The 17,633-nt window shown below is 48.1% G+C and overlaps 1 protein-coding gene across 1 annotated transcript in view; it reads right to left on the bottom strand.

Annotated features, from left to right (window-relative positions):
* The window catches only part of LOC119174747 (uncharacterized), a 59,376-nt gene that overhangs the window by 16,897 nt on the left and 24,846 nt on the right, over positions 1 to 17,633 (bottom strand). The window contains exon 2 of the mRNA XM_037425788.2: positions 6,405 to 6,452. Coding sequence (XP_037281685.2) covers positions 6,405 to 6,438 — 34 coding nt within the window. The 5' untranslated portion in view covers positions 6,439 to 6,452. The remainder of the gene's footprint in view (positions 1 to 6,404; positions 6,453 to 17,633) is intronic.

The following is a 17,633-nucleotide window of genomic DNA, read 5'->3' as shown; positions in this document are numbered from 1 at the left end:
GGGGAGCACTTTAGAAAAGCCTGGAATAGCCTCCGGGGCACTGCATTGACGGAAATTGTGAGGGCTGAAAGCCCGGCCCCAAGCAAGAGTATACGCACACGTCTGTTTATAGCACGATATATACGCTCCCGTTTAGAGCAAACCAGTTCTTTTTTTTTATATGTATTCCGGTATGTTTCCTCCGGGTCGTCATTGGTCCGCGAAATGGCTCGAGCCGGACAAGTTATAGCGCTTATGGAACTGGCTAGCTGCAGGGTTTGTGACTCGACCGCGCGCGAGAGAGCTTGAAAAAGGGACATGCCTCTAACAGTAAGTGACATGTCGTGTGGCTGCGGCGCACGGCCGTTTTTATTTGTTTAGCTTTTGTTTTTTTTTGTTATCGTCTTTTCTTTAGTTTCATATAGCTTTACGTACCCTTTTTGAGTGCGATGGGTCGCCCGAGAAAGTGGTAAATTTGGAGTTCGGAAGATGTGTGCTGGGAACGGAGGTCGAGGCGTGTGCTTTGCGAGCGAAATGCTTGAGACAACATGGGAAACTGACGGGCAAAACAAACTGCAGTGCGCCGTCTAAGTAACAGTCGAGGCTGTCGGCGTCTCCTGCACTTCCGGGATACGTATTCACCACAGCGAAGGAGCACAATGCTCGGGAGTAGGAAAATGTCGAGGTCTGTCACTGAGTGCGCGTGACTTATAATCAAGAAGCAATGTTAGCGCACGCCAACTCGTATAGTGCACCTGCGCTATAGTTTCCTTTCAGGCTGCGTCCAAATATGTAGCTACGGATGATATCCACAGCAACACGAGTCGCTTGCCATGTTAAGGTGCTATGAATAGCCCCGCCGCGGTGGTCTAGTGGCTAAGGTACTCGGCTGCTCACCCGCAGGTTACGGGATCGAATCCTGGCTGCGGCGGCTGCATTTCCGATGGAGGCGGAAATGCTTTAGGCCCGTGCGCTCAGATTTGGGTGCACGTTAAAGAACCCCAGGTGGTCGAAATTTCCGGAGCCCTCCACTACGGCGTCTCTCATAATAATATGGTGGTTTTGGGACGTTAAACCTCACATATCAATCATCATTATATATGCTGATCGAAACCTTTAGTCATTGAGACCAAATGCAAGAAAGAAAAAAAAAAACTCAACACACAAATGAAAAACATCAGAGCGAAAATATTTTCACCAACATGGTCTAGTCTTCTAAGAAGTGAACGGCGCAAAAGAAAAGTATGAAATTCAAAAACCAAAGCAGGTTACGGGGCATCATAGTGACGTCACAGATTTTGGTGGGCTGTGAGGTCATCACGTGATGGTTATTTTTAAAAATTGCTTCGTGTTGACGCCGCTGACAGTCGTTTTTAGCGTTTCGTGACGCTTATAAGGCTTTCGCTTCAATACGAATTGGTCACGTTATTTTAATACAGTTTGTTTCTCCATTACACTGTATGGTAAACAATACGTCCTTTTGTCGCAATGCGGAATTCAGTTTTTCTAAAGAATGCCGACAAAAAAAGGTAAATAAAAGATAGACTGTGAAAGAAGCGACATTATTTGAGAAGCACGACTCAGTAGCCGCGCGAGTAAGCTTGGTCAAAGTGCGACGAAGAAAAAAAAAATGTTTTAAAAGTACATGCGTGGTTTTGCTATCGACTTGCATGGTTCCCTGATGTTCTCGCACGATTCGGTGATTCTGCTCACTTACTGAAGCACTCAACAAGAGTGGCACGTGATTTTTATATCAGTTGGGACGAAAGCAGCAGCAGCCGGTGCATTTTAGTCCGAGAGACGGTCGAGAGCGGAGGCAGGAGCTGTTTTTGAAGTGGCGAGCTACACCACCGAAATCATGAATTCTTCATGGCGCACTATGTGTATGTATGAATTACGCGCACCTTTCGCGAGGAGTGAGGCATTTCTCAGTTTCGGTGGCACATCGGTCCCCCGGGTTGGCTGAAGTGCTGTAGCAACCTCCCGCGCATTGTCCACGAGCGAGATAACGTCGTTCTGAAAGCTTTCTAAACTATGCTTTCTAAACTAAAAGCTTTCTAAACTTTCTAAACTAAAGTTTTCTAAAGCTTTCTAGACTAAAGTATATTTGGTTGCCGACTGCGGCTCACTCTTGAACTGATACACTCTTAAAAAAAAAAAAAGTCAGTGCCACTTACTAACTTTGAGGTAGTAAATTGTTGTCACAACATTCACTACCTAAGTAGTTACTGCAGGTGGTAGACCGCAGATATTTACTACCTCTGGTTGCTTCTAAGGTAGTAAACGTCTGTGGTCTACTACCTGCAGTTACTACTTAGGTAGTGAATGTTGTGACAACAATTTACTACCTCAAAGTTGATAAGTAGCACTGCCTTTTTTTTAAAGAATGTATACACTTCACTTTCGGCGTAAGGTATTCGCCAGTCGTCTATTCTGATGCTTCTCTCGGAGCGTATTACTGCACCATAACCAGCTGGAAACAGTGTCTAGTGGCTGAGGTACTCGGCTGCTAACCCGCAGGATCGAATCCCGGCTGCGGCGGCTGCATTTCTGATGGAGGCGGAAATGCTGTAGGCCTGTGTTCTTATGTTTGGTTGCACGTTAAACAACACCAGGTGGTCGAAATTTCCGGAGCCCTTCACTACGGCGTCTCTCATAATCATATCGTGATTTTGGGACGTTAAACCCCACATATCAACCAATCAGCTGGAAACAGTGAAACGGATCTCATTCACAGCTAACACAAGCCTAAAGGCGCACCGCGAACGCGCATAATTAACGACAATGCAATGTACTGCGCAGGGTATCCGCTGTAAGACAGGGCTGAGTGCACCGGGCACATGCAATGCTCACTGATGATTACAACAGGACAAACTTTGGCTAAGTTACGCACATACTTTCTTTCCCGCCACATTCAGATATAATCATATCAGCGTCGTTTCTATTCGAGTACGTGGATCGGAGTGAACGTTATCTTCAGAGACGAAATTCGTCGCGAGATCACGTGGTTATTTCGAGAAATGGTGCATAACAGTCATGCTTAAAAAAAATTGACGTGTTTGTACATGTCTCGGTACTTGTCTTTTATCACCTGTACTACACAGCAACAACTTTCGGTTATATACGCCCAGTGCACAGTACTAATTACCGATTCACTTACGAGACAACTTCAGATACTTTTCGTTTTCAGTTCTCATTTTCCTATGAATGTCATATCGTCATGAAAGATTGATGTTCGTTACGGTCGCGAACGAGGATGACGAGTTAGAAACCATCTATTAAAGCCGAAGCTCGCGTAGCGGCATCGTTGCATCGTATTCATGGAGCACCGCCATCTGTACAGCGTGAGACGAACCTGTCACTCGCGTGCAAACAGCGCGAAAGACGTGGTTTTGTATAATAAGCACGGCGAAAGCATTCGCTACAAATTGAACTGTTCCTCCAAAAAGAAGGGAGCCTTCCCACGAGACAAACACTCGCCTGCAGCCACACTCTCACCCGATTCCTCTCAGGACACGGATGTTCTGCTTTTCTCTCCAAGGCCTGCTTCCTTGCTACACACGCGAGGGCGCTCTAGATATTCCTTCCTACCGGTTGAACGATCCATAAATAATTTAAACCTTCCCGCGAGCCGGCTGCCTCGGAAGAAACGCTTTCCTTTCGTGCGGTGCCAAATGTGTCGGCACACGACACAAAAGAGCCACCGACGCTTCGAATAGCGAGTTTTCCCGACGCGAAGGTAGGGGAGGGTTTAATCACAGTGTGTGTGCGTGTGTGCACGCCTGCCTAACCCAGAGCCGCGGGAGCTGAGGCCTGCAGGAGTTATTCATGAGCGCCATGGGAGAAGAGCGAGGGGCGTCCAATGGAGCGCGATCGATGGTCCGACCGCGCTCTCTCCTGTGTATGTTCTGCGCACGCTCTTCCCAAGCGCCGGCCAGAAGAGCGACGCAAAGAGAAGCCACGCCGGCTCCGAGATGGTGGGGGCTCACCTTCGTGAATATTTGAACGACGTCAGTGCGGCCACCACGGCTCGCGATAGAAAGTCCTTCTAGCCTCCTCACCCAACTTCGTATCCAACCGTTCCATTCCAAGTGCGGGTTAGAGCCACTGAACTTGCTTGCCTTTGAACCTGGGGATTGCGGCCGAAACGTGCACGCACGCTGTGTAGCTCTGCTCACGTGTAATATTTTACTCAGTAAAGTAGCTTACGAAAGAGTGTCTATAGGATTGTACGTCCCTTTCGCGCTAGTGTTTAGGGAGAAATACCATAAAGTAGGGCCTGCACTGTATTCACGTCTCATGGAGCGGCTCTAACACTTTTGTGCATGTTGCTTCGTTCGAAGAAGCTCCACTACACAGAAAGAGAAGTTTCGGTGCTCGAAACAAAGCCAATAGCCCCTTTTCTTTTGACAATCTATGCACTAACTCTGAGCTCGTTTCGTGATATTTAGTGCTTTACATTGGCTCACTTGAGCATCGTGTCGCAACAACGTGCTGGTGCAGCTGACCGTGACTCATTGGTTGAGTATAATCGTGAGACCGCGTAACGATGGAAGAATCTTGTTCGCGACAGTTTCGAAAATTGGACGCGGGCGATCAGGTGCCTGTTGCGTGTTGCCCAACCATCTTCTGTATTGGTAGCCTTTAGCTTCTTGTATCTCGTTAGACTAAGTTCAATCTGGTCTGATCAGGTTTACTAGGTTCTGACTGGCTGGTCTTCTTCCACTGATACCAATCAGGGCGTCGATTCTCTGCGCGACTTTTTGTGAAGCAGCCTTTGTATTTCGCAAGCGCTGGCTTTGTCGCAATGAAAAGAGCATCGAAGTCACACCGTTGGAAAAAAAAATTAGGAACACTAAAAGTCAGTGTCGAAGTAGTTGGCTTTTTCTGGGTCGTTGGGTGCTTGCAGAATTTTCAAAGATGCATATAATGGTTGCACAACATTCGCGCATGTGTGGGGTGGTAGAGAGGGTCAAATGTCTTTTTTTCTTGCCCTCGCCAAAAAAAGAAATATTGCACGTGTGTCCGTAAAGCTCAAGCACATATGTAAAAACGCGCACACGAACATATGCATGGTTGAACCCCCATACCCCTTCTATTCCACAAACACTTGTAGGAACGCCAGTGGTAACTAACACAGTGAAGCCTTCAACCACCACCACCCGCTACGTGGTACTGTTTATAAATGTGCCCCAATTTTTTTTCAATATTTTCTTGAATGCGTCAAACTTTCGTGTTTGATGTTTCACATCAGAGCTGTTATGGTGTATGTTTACCATCTGTCGTAGATAAAAAGATTATCATCACCACCAGCAACCACCATGCGCTAACTAAGCGCCCAGGCATTCTGTACATATGGTTAACAAGAGAAGCTGAAACGTGCCCGCCAGCCTTGCATGACTTAGTGCGAGCAGGAGATAATATATCGATATCTGAAGCCACATGTGTCGGCCCTCGTTTACTGGCATATTTCGACACTCTCTGGCTTCTTATTTCATCTTTATTTTCTTATCCTACTATTGAAGCAGCAGGCTATAGATAAAGTTGACTAATCCAGACCAATCCACACATAGGTGTGCGCAAGAAGAAGCAGGGTAACCCCCCCCCCCCCCCCACTCCACTCTTTCACCCCTTTTCTCAAAGTCGTCAGAGAAATGCGCCTAGTCTTATCCAATCTGTTACCCAGGCGTCCCCGTCTCAAAATTCTTTAACACGCCAGTTTATGGCCGCACGGGCATTTGACGATAACGAGCAAGGAGGAACACGGATGTTGCACTCTGGAGGTTATTTACTTTCTATTTTTACTCCCAGAAAGCGGGTTGCCAGTGACAGGCTGCTGTGGGAAGCACGCCATTGCATCAATTTTATTTTTGCATCTACCACACTCGAACAGCCGTGGAGGGTGAGGGTTCATTGAGATTTGGCCCCTCCCATCTGTACGAAAACCATGCGCATGCTTAAGTCTTCGTGCGTATTCATAAATATTTCTCTGTCTGTGTTTATCAGGTAGTAAAATCTTTAGTTTGTCGCAAGCTGGGTGGTGATACAAGATTTCGAGCAGTTTTTGTTCTGAATCTTGCGCAAATCTAAGCAAGAAAGATGTGTACCTATCTTTGTCGTAGTCTTTGTTGACATTGCTAAATTTTCTTGACAGCTTAAATGTGCAGCCTGTTCCATCAGTCCAGTAAAGGCTATTGAATTTCAACATACAAAAACGAGGTGATAGCAGCGTAGAACGCTGTAATATATAATAATGTTTACCCGAACAAAAGCACTTTTTTAACTGTTGATATTACAAGACGTAAATCAGTCCACAAAAATGTTTTAGAGAATCCATTTGTAAAAGCATATATCCTCAGGCGCGCAATAGAATCTAGTGACGCAGTGTTCAGGCACAAATGCACGGCAGATAATAATAGGCTCACCTTCATGTCCCTCTTTACGTACGGGAACCTCCATTGCTCCGACCGCACCTGAAAGTTAAGAAGACGTTTATTCTTAGTTCACATGTTTTTACGAGTTTCTGTTAGACGCGAATGAGATGTCATAAAGTGCGAAGGAAATCAGAGACCCAAGTCGTCGTCCATTCATGAACCTCACATGACGCGATAACGGTCACAGTAAAGTGCTCCATACGGGCCACAGAAAAGCTACAGCAATGCTCGAAACCGGGTTGAAATGAATGAACAAGGCCCAAATAAATTAGCTAAGAGATATCACCGTGAATTAATCGTATTGATTAACTTAATATCACTAAAACATTTCGAAAACATGGGCTTGACTCCTACGGGTTGTAAGAGAGGGTGCCACCACCTCGCCGGGCGAGCGACCGCTCCTGTCATCGCACCTGCTCTCATTGCACCTGCTCTCATTGCACCTGCTCTCATTGCACCTGCTCCCATTGCACCTGCGCTCATTGCGCCTTATCTCATTGGATCGCTGAGGCGCTAACTGACTACGTCCGATGAGAAAAACAAAAACTCGCTGCAGATAACGCGTATCTCGACTGCCGTAACAAGCAGGAAGTAGCACACATGTTGCTCGCGCCGAGTTTTCGAATCTCCATGTCATGATTCTGCTCGTGCCAGTGAAACTATACATGCTCATCTCAAACATCGACGTCATCGACGCTTTGAAAAACGGAGCAGCGGGCGGAGCTCTCCGTGCTACGCACTTCTTAAGGTCACAATGTATAATAGAGTTGCTGTCCATTTTCGTTTTTTTTAGACATTTTTGCGCTTCTCCATAGTATCACGAAAATGTCAACAAACAATAGAAAACGAAACGCAGATTCCTTCCAGCGCTGTGAAGACGGAAGATTGGCCCAGCGAAGATGTGGTCGAACAACAAGCAGCTGCCGCGCCTTTGCACACCCACTCATGCTTCTGCACGCACTGGCACTCCTTCGACTCCCGCTCTTCTTCTTCCTCGGAGGGAACTGCACGCGTTCGCGTCATCATGACGGTTTTCGAAGAGCGACTGCCGAATACAGTGCTAGCGCGATCTCTACGTCACAAGACAAAAATGGCGCAACGATTGGTGGAAAGTGTTCCCGCCGAGTATCGCGACACTTGTGAAAGAGGCATCAGTGGTATAGCGAGGTGCTTCTGCAATAGGGTATATTATGTGTAAACCAATATATATATTCGCCATCGAAAATTATTGCACCACGTATCATTCTGCCCGCAAACGCGATCAGCCAGGCCCTACCCTTATTAAGGCTCACTGTTAACTCAAACTTACAAAAAAAAAAAGGTTTTCGTGCATAACGTGGTTTTCCTCTGGCTCCAGGATCGAAGGCACTTCACTGGGTTTTGCACCACCTCCGGAATCAGTCCACATTTGAGCAAACTACGATCTCACGTGACAATGTCATCGCGTGATGTTACGTCTATGAAACGTCATGACGGCATCATAGGGACGTGAAAAATTTTGAGGATCTGTGACGCCATGAAGACGTCGTAAAATTTATCAGGGGATGACGTGATGTGATGACGCCATCCCTTGAGAACTTCTTACCCCACTCACGTTGACGCCACCGACGGGAGACGCTGGACTGCTGCTGCTGAAAAACATTTATTTACAGATGTTATTTACAGGGAGGGTGGGAACGGTCCTTAAGGGGCCGCCCCGTACAAACATTAGGTGAGCTCCCTCTTACGGGAGCCCATTGGCGTTGGCCGTGGCCCGGGCACGCTCGACCAGGGCCCGTTGGGCCGTCAAGTCAGAACAGCCGAGCAGGGCTGCCTCCAGTCCTCCCGCGAAGTGTTGGGTAGTGGGGTAAGGTTTGGGGTTTTTTGGCATGCCCACACCATGTGGAAAATGTCAGAGGAATTTCGCTCACAATGCGGGCCCTTCCCCGTGCAAGCGGGGTCAAAGTGTTTTATGATTGCCGGGCACAATAGAGTTTTAGTATAAAGGCGAAGGAGGATTCGCTCCTCCGCCTTCGTGAGGCCCTTACAGGGTTTCGAATAGACGTTATGGCCGGATTGATAAAATTGTGTGACCTCCTTAAAGGTGTAGGCGGGATTGGGTTCGAGTTCCGGATCGGTAGGGGACGAGGATGGTGCCCGGAGAGTGAGCGCGCGGGCGGCGGCATCGGCCGTCTCATTACCATCGAGGCCCGTGTGAGCCGGACGGAGCCCATATGATCGTTCAGTGCGCGGGGGCACCTAGGTAGCTGCTGTTCTGCAAAAATTTATAAGCACGGTATGGAATGTATTCCTGTTCAATATTGCGGCAGGCACCCCTTGAGTTGGTGATGATGACCCTCGAGTCCTGATCTGTGGCGGCTAGTGCGATGGCGATCTCCTCCGCGTGCGTAATGTTATGTGCACGGAATGTGAGTCCGTTTACAACGGTGTTTTGGTGGACGACCGCAGCCGTGTACCAACCACCGTGGTGCGGGCCGGAGGCGTCCACGTAGAATACTCCGAATTTGTGGCCGTAGTGTCGAGCCAAGGCTTCCGCCCGCGCGAGGCGTCGGCCACTGTAGTCGTCTCGGGTCATGTTAGCCGGAAGAGGGCGCACGTGCAAGGAGTATCGCCAAACTTCTGGAATCCGTACGCGCTCTTCCGTGTGTATTGAATGATTGATGTGTAGCCGGGCAAGGAGGCGGCGACCCGACGGTGTTTTAGAGAGTCTAGTATATTGGTTTGTCAAGTGCGCCTCTCTCAGCTCTTTGAAGGTGTTGACCATTCCCAAGCCCAAAAGGCGCTGGTTAGAGGTACTGACAGGAAGGTCGAGGGCGCGCTTGTAGATTTTGCGGAGAATGACTTCGAGTGCATTCTCGTCGGATTTGCGTAGGTGGAGGTATGGAGCCGAGTACAGGACTCGGCTGGTTACGAATGCATGCGCCAGCCGCAAGGCATCTTTGCATCGTAACCCCCCCCGCGCTTGTTGGAAACCCGGTGAACCATCCGGCCCACCTGGTCCCCTACCTTACGCAATTTGGCCAATGTTGTGTCTGCTCTGCGATTTTTGTGTATAAAAAGCTCTAGCACTCTAATCTCATCGCGTTCGGGTATGGGTCCGCTGTGAAGGGAGAGGTCGGTTTTTGTGGTGCACTTTGGTGATGGGCGTATGTGCACGAATTCCGATTTGGACGGGGAGCACTGAAGGCCGCAGCGACGGGCATAGTCATCCACGATGTCCGCCGCTTGCTGCAGGCTTGCCTCCATGTCTCCTGCCGAGCCGTGTGACGCCCATATGGTGATGTCGTCGGCGTACAGCGCATGCTGTATGCCTTCGACTTTCGCCAGCTGAGCGGGGAGTCTCATCATTGCCACATTGAATAGGAGGGGCGAGAGGACCGCTCCCTGCGGAGTCCCTCTCGTGCCTAATCGGTAAGGGCCGTGTTCAATGTCCTGAATCCGAATGTATGATTGTCGGTCATTGAGGAATTGTTTAATATAGTTGAAAGTGTTTTGGCCGCAATCCACCTGTGAGAGATGTGTTAGAATAATTTCGTGGGTCACGTTATCAAAGGCCCCCTTCAGATCCAAAGCGAGCACAACTTTGTCATTCAGGGGATACTCGACTGGATCGAGGATCTCATGGTCGAGCTGAAGCAAAACATCTTGCGCGGACCGGTGTGAGCGGAACCCGAACATGGTGTCTGCAAATGCATTTTTGGTCTCCAGGAACGCGGACAACCTGTCGCGCACCATCGTCTCCATTAATTTTCCCACACAAGAAGTAAGGGAGATGGGGCGGAGGTTGTCCGCGTTAATGGGTTTGCCCGCTTTGGGTATGAAGGTGACCAGGGCGGTCTTCCACTCAATTGGTAGGCTTGTTTTCCCGATCCAAATGGAATTGATCTAGGCAAGGAGCATGGTGTAGGCGAGTCAGGAAGATTGGCAAGTAATTTCACGGTGATTTTATCCCTTCCCGGCGCCGTTCCTCGCCTCATTTTTGCTAGGGCTGCCTTCAGGTCGTGTAACTGGAACAGTTGATCCAGCTCCGCGTTCTCGGTACCTGCATACGAGTACGCCGGCCCTCGGGAGTTCTGCTGTGTGCATAGATATTGGTCTCGGAGTTTACATGCCCATTTGGCTGTGTCTCCGTCGAAGCTGTGAAATGCTCGTTGCAGATGCTTTTGTGTCTCTGTTCGAGTTTGGGTCGGATCAATCAAGGCGCGGAAGAGGCGCCAGGTACTCCGGCTGGACATTTGTCGAGCGGCCGTGTTGCAACGGTCCATTCAGTTAGAGTCAGCGAGCTGGGCCGCGTACTCTGCTGCTCGCTGGGTGAGCTCAGCGATGCGAATTTTGAGCTTTTGGTTGTGTTCTTGCCGGCGCCATCGGCGGACGAGGCTGCGCCGGGCCTCTCAGAGGTGAAGGAGATGGTTATCCACCGCCGGAGTGGCCTCGGAGAGTTTAATTTGTGTTTCTGTGGAGCGTAATGAGAAAACCAGTTGCTGGGACCAAGCATGGTATCCTTGCTCCTCAATGGGTGTCGAATTGGCGTATATTTGCCGAAACTTCGTGTAATAGGGTAATTTTGCCTCTCCGTAGGGTCTTGCCAAAGGATAGGTGCGAATGGTAGTGTTGAGTATGCAGTGGTCGCTGCCGAGGGTCTCTTCCGTGTTGACCCAATCCGCATACTGAATGTTTTTTGTGAGGGTAAGGTCCGGACATGTGTCCCGGGTCACGGAGTTACCCACGCGAGTTGGGTAGGCAGGGTCGGTGTGAAGAGTTAGGCCCAGCGTGGACATAAGTTCCGCTAATTTACGTCCACGTTTCTCTTCACGTGCATACCCCCAGAGTGTGCTGGGGGCATTAAAATCACCCACGATCACCACAGGGTCCCTGCCTACAGCCTTTAAGGCGCGGCTAAAAAAATCTGCGAATGTAATGTTGCTTAGTTTCGGTGAGCAATAAATGTTTAGCACGTGCAGTGGCGGGTCCTGTTTACGCAGCGGAAGGAGTGTCACCATCACGTACGAGAAAGCTGGCTTAAGGTCGAGATCAACTAGGTTGGCCGTATAATTTTTGTGCACGCAGATGCAAGATAAAGGGTCCTGCTGAAACGTAGTATAGTTTGTGAGTGTGGCAGCACTCCCTGGCTCCTGGAGGGCTACCACAGCAGGAAGGTTTTGAAATGCTGCGAGGAAAAGCCGGAGGTTGGCGCGCTTAGTGTGAGCCTTAAAGCCCCGACAATTCCACTGGGATTGATTTGGATGGGAGTGGCCGTATTGGATAGACGCTGGACGCCGGTCAACTTGTGCGCTTTGTGAAGCATCTAAGGCGTTCGCTTTAAAAAACATCCTGTTCATGATTTCTTGGCCCCGGACACAAAGTAACGCCAATATCCGTCGAGTCGAAATATATATAGCCGCGCGATATATAGGCTGCCGTTAATTAACTCGTCTCGAGTGACGTGTCTTGTAAATGTAGCATTAACTTGAAGGACACGCTTGCCTTGCGTGGGATTCATCACATTCGTTCAAGCGTGGAACTTCAAAAGCCAATATTTTGCGTATTGCTCTCACGTGCAACGAAACTAAAGAAGCATCTGTCCCGTATACTTCGCAACGTATGAAAAAAAAATAAAGAAAGAAGGAAATGCCCCTTCAAGTTTTATGAAAAAATGGTGCGAAAACGGGACAGTTAACACATGCGACAACTGCCCATGTAAAAACCCTTGAGGTTCTCGAAGATTGCTTTCTTGCGATAAGAATATTTATGCGAAAAAACCCGCTTCGAGGAAGCTCTAATTAAAACAGACAGAGGCCTATCTGCGTGTGTGTTTCATGTGCATGTGCATACTAACTAACTAACTAACTAACTAACTAACTAACTAACTAACTAACTAACTAACTAACTAACTAACTAACTAACTAACTAACTAACTAACTAACTAACTAACCCCGCCGCGGCTAAGGTACTCGGCTGCTGACCCGCAGGGCTCGGGTTCGAATCCCGGCTGCGGCGGCTGCATTTCCGATGGAGGCGGAAATGTTGTAGGCCCGTGTGCTCAGATTCGGGTGCACGTTAAAGAACCCCAGGTGGTCAAAATTTCCGGAGCCCTCCACTACGGCGTCTCTCATAATCATATAGTGGCTTTGGGACGTTAAACCCCACATATCAATCAATCAATCAATCAATCAATCAATCAACTTACTAACTTACTAATTAAATAACTAAATAACTTGATAACTTAATAACTAAATAACTTGCTAACTAACTAACTTGTTAACTAACTAATTAGCCAATTACTCATTGAATACCATTTTATAATTAATATTTATCGATTATAACTGGCTACATATTAACTGATAAGCTAACCAGTTGAATAATTAACTTACTAACTGATACATCGATTGATCGATATGTGGGATTTAACGTCCGAAAACGAACTAACTACGAACGTACTATCCGTGTGAAATGAAACCGGAAAGGCGGCTAGCCTTCGCGAGTTACGACCACGGACCGACGCTCGCATCCGGTTCGGCGTCTCTGCTCATATATATGCAAGCTTGCCCACGGTGATAAGTGGACGGCGCGCACTATACCATCGCGAAGGCTTGCCGATGTTCGGGTCTCATTTGACGTAGATAGTACACGCACATGCACAATACGCTCTGTGGCTGAAATATCCAGCGTTTGAAACTAGATTGGCTATAGTCTCTACGTATTTCTTCGTTTTCCGTCTTTTTGTTCCAAACTGTGTAGAGACGAAGTCGTCTTGCCATCCCGCTTGGAAATGAACGTAAGCCGCGGAGTGAGGGTGTGAGAGAAGTTGAAGGAAAAGAAGGCGGTGAACTTTAATTAGGGCGGGCACCGTCCGAGATTAAGAGGAGACGGCGAAGGCGCAGTGAGCGGGCCTCTAGCTCGTTGCGCTGGCTGGCAGCGGAGATCGATTTTTCCATTAGAATGACACGCGCCAGGCTCTGTACGGTTGAGGAGGAGCCCGTGTGTGCGCGGTCAGTGTCCGTGCGACCGGACTTCGCGCAATTCGCGAGATTTGAAAACACGGACCCGTATCTCGATTACACCGAAGACAATCACGAGATAAAGAGTTTGCTTTCTTGAGGCCTCAGAATCTGCGATTGAGGTTTCACATTTATATTAGCTTTCTTCTTTGCTTTCACGCATGACCGTCTCGCAGCTTTTATCCGAGGGAGCTAATCTGTTTCATTTATTACCAACCTGCTGTGGCTGGTGGCTATTCTTTTGCGCTTGCTACATTTTGCACGTGAAACAGGGCTAACGCAATAGGTAGCGCAGAAAAAATGAAGCACACGCACCATCACTACCTCTTCTCTCGTGCCCCGTTTCCTTGCGCTTCTGTATAAAACTGCTGTGTTTAGAAAAAAAGTGGTTAACGATTGTGAGTACTACGTACTCGACTATGGGAGCTAACTTGTGCAGTCGATCTAGTATTTACATTATATTTAGGATGCCGATCTCACTGACGAAAAGCGATGGGAGGGTCTTCTAAGCGCAACAAGGGTAACTGGAGCGTATCGCACTAATTAACCGCTTCAGCTCTCAGGTAACAATTTGCATGTGAACCAAAATTCAATATGTGACAATCTGATGAGCAAGCAGTTAATTAAACTTGTTTGCTCAGCGAAAAAGACAAATAAACTGTTCATATCATGCTTTTTTTTTTTTGCACAGAACAGTGCAGTTCTTAGTCCGGTACATTTCCCTGGTGAGTTTCACAAAATCGCTAGGGAAATGCACCAAACTTTACCATTTTTGCACTTCGTGTCAGGTGTACCACCTTGGATCGCTTTCTGCAGCCCCCGCTGATATCCGCATGCTTGAACGTACTCGGTGCTTGTGGCGGCGATTCCACCTCGTAACGAATTCTCAGCTTTATATACCCCGACAGCTGTCACGGACGGCTCGATTAAAGCGATGTTGCGTCTCTTCTTTCGGTACATAACGGACCTTTCGTGACAGCTTCCTCGGCATGGTATTTTTTTTTTTACTTCGCGTGATGAGAAACTAAAGGGCTTACTTTTCTATTTTTACGATGTAAGAATTTACTCTTATCTTTCGCAACTTCACCACTCCCACAGAGACAGCGGCGGGGGTTTTTTTTTTCTTAACAGAAAGACAAGAAAAGGTACAATATAGTTACAAAAAAAAAAAGTTACGAATAGGAACGCGGACGAACTTGTTCTTGTTTCTCGCCAAGGCTGTGGGAACGAAGAACACGAAGTCGAAGCCAAGCCAAGCGTGCGGCAAGCCAGCGCACAGCTGACCGTGAAACGCCTTCCGCGCAAGCTGTTACGTCTTCAGTCACTTCTTTAAAAACATGACATGTGCGGAACATGTGTTCCCGTGAAGTGCTGCGGCGGCTCTCTTTTGCTGCCGCCTGAGACAGCTCACGCTTCGCGGCCTTTTAAGTGATCTCTTTCCCTCTATATTCGTTCGCGTTTGGGACGCGCTTTCAGCGGAGATGGCGTTGCGCGTTTCGGAGGACGTGCGCGATGTGTATGTGTGAGGTTGGCGAGTATATAGACTCCGAAACTCGGGACACGCACCGGTAAACAGCCGTTGACAGATTTATAAAGATACAGACAACCGCTCGTAACTCGAATTTAGATAACCCAACTGATATATTGTATATCGTGTTGGCTAAAACATGCCCCGTTTTTCTTATCAGACGCGGGTTTATCTTCTCATTTCTTCAGTAAGGTAACATCAACGGGCCTCACACGGCAATGTTGCGAAGCTGTACATGATGATGACCACGTGACCTTAAACTGGTGCACGCCGATCACGGTCTCTGTATGTGATAAACACAGCACAACTTTTATTGTCATCACAACTTTCCCGCATCGATGTGACACTGTTATGCCGCCTTTGGTTGGGTGTCGCATTCCCAAAGGTGTACTCCTTTCGCATTGGTATGGCAGGCACCTCTACATGCGACTCCTGCGGAGCTGAAGAGACCAAGGAACACGTCCTGTGCAGCTGCGCTTGCTACGACACACAGCGATGCCAGCTCCGGATGGTTTTGAATCCACTTGACTCTAGACCATTCTGTAAAGATTCTGGGACTTCGGGCATCTGCCTCAGTTGCGCAGAAGGCGACTAAAGCACTCCTACTTTACTTAAAGACGACAAACCTGAACGACCGCCTGTAGACTGTGTGTACTCCCCCGAGTGTGCTCGTGATTGTGTGTACATTCTTATCTCCCTGCAACCTCTTTTCTCCCATTCATCCCTTTCCCAGTGCAGGGTAGTGAACCGGATGTGCGTCTGGTTAACCTACCTGCCTTTCCCTGCATCTTTATCTCTATCTTATTGTCATCTTTCCTGACATATAAAATGTGCCGGTACACTACGTCTGTATTGAGCACAGCAGTCGCACTGCCTTTGCTTGACGTCTGATCCAATGCTCATAAACGGAAGTACGTGGTCTTGGCGATGGTCTCAAAACAAAATTCAGTAGTACGTAAGAAACTAAAAATTCCTTAAACGGTGGTTTCAAAATTGAATCCTGCAGTGTTTAGAACAAATGTTCGACGATTCATGGTGTACGTCGTGCACTGCTACGAGAGAGCAATAAGCTGTTCCAGTTTCAAGACACAAAAGTGTGCTTAGAAAATGTGCTTAACGATTTCGAGTACTTCGTACTCAACTACGCGAGGGTCGTGAGCAATCCCGTGGGTACTACAGTGTTTACAAAAAGTTGTTAACGATTTAGGGTACGAAGCACTCGACAATGCGAAAGCATAAAGCCGTCCCGTATGTCGCCCCGCCCTCAATGAGGGCGTGGCGACAAAACTTCTACTTCTGAACGAATCAGGCAATGCGTGTTTAGAAAAAGTGGTTAACCATTCAGAGTAGTACTACCAGCTCTATAATAGGTGAGCATAAAGCCGTCCCGGGATGTGTGTTTAGAATAAGTGGTTAACGATCTTGAGTACTTGTTACTTTGCTATGGGAGAGCATAGAGCCGTCCCGTGGGCCTCACAGGAGGGGGGGGGGGGGTTTGAAAAAAGTGGGTAACGATTTAGGGTACAGGGTACTCTACTATGCGAGAGCTTAGCGCCGTCCCCGAAAACAGTGGAGTTGAGCCAAAGAAACGGCATAAAATCACGCATACGTTGCGTTGGAATGGAAATTCTATAGTGCACTAAAGATACCGTTGTGTCAAAAGTACATAACGGGCATGATGTTCGTTTTTCACGCAAATGGTTCTATCTTTGAACCACAATTGTTCACGTCATTCGGTTGCATCGCCGAAATCATACAACTTTTTGTTTAACTTCACGCCGTGTCTATTCTGTCGGCGGAAAAAGCTAGATTAGTCGAGTTAATCGGTGTGCGGAAAGTTGAATCCTTAAGCGTATTTTGCACGCCACCACAATACAACAGCCTAAGAAAAGAAAAATGGCAGCATATCCACGGAGTGAATGGTGGAGAGTGGGGCGAAGCATCCGTCCGTCCGTTCGTTCTTGTTTCCGTCCGTCCATGCGTGCGTCTGTGTGGCCGCCCGTGCGTCCATCCGCCCATCCGTTCGTGCGTCCGTCTCTGCTTTCATCCATGCATACACTCCTGCGTCCATCCATGCGTCCATCCATGCGTCCATCCATGCGTCCATCCGTCCATGCAGCCATCCGTGCGTCTGTCCATGCATCTGTCTGTGTGTCCGTTCGTCCACCTATTCAACACTCCAAGTACCGCCATCTCGCATCTTTTCATCATATATTCCTTATACAGAAGCATTACCATCCAGCAGACATTCCAAGGACTGGACGAGAGGAGGCACACGCACACTTTCTTACGTATTGCGCTTCGTGTCTACATCCCACCTTTAACCACCTCGAGTTCATGGTACATACTAGTTCACTGTATTCATGGCACTGCGGCCCAACGCTCGCTAAACCTTTGTAAAACCCAGGTTACGCCCAGCGAGTATAACGTAGCAACCCTTTCTTGTCAGACAGTGCTCAATGTACATGCCAATGGCTGCTAAATGGGAATGAGAGACAGGAGAATTCGGCTTTTAGTTAACGCGCACGCTGCTAATTTTTTATTATTAAACAACGCACAGAAGAAATCTCCCACCGGCGCCACCTTGGAGGTCAAAATGTAAGACAGGTTACACACTACTACTATGACTACGTGGGACAAATAGGTGCCGCTATAAGGATCTTCGCCCCTAGTACATGTTTTTTCAACGTCATC

This window comes from Rhipicephalus microplus, chromosome 5 (genome assembly GCF_043290135.1).
Source record: "Rhipicephalus microplus isolate Deutch F79 chromosome 5, USDA_Rmic, whole genome shotgun sequence".
In the NCBI taxonomy this organism is placed as follows: Eukaryota; Metazoa; Arthropoda; class Arachnida; order Ixodida; family Ixodidae; genus Rhipicephalus; species Rhipicephalus microplus.
This window is presented reverse-complemented; position numbering and strand designations above follow the sequence as displayed.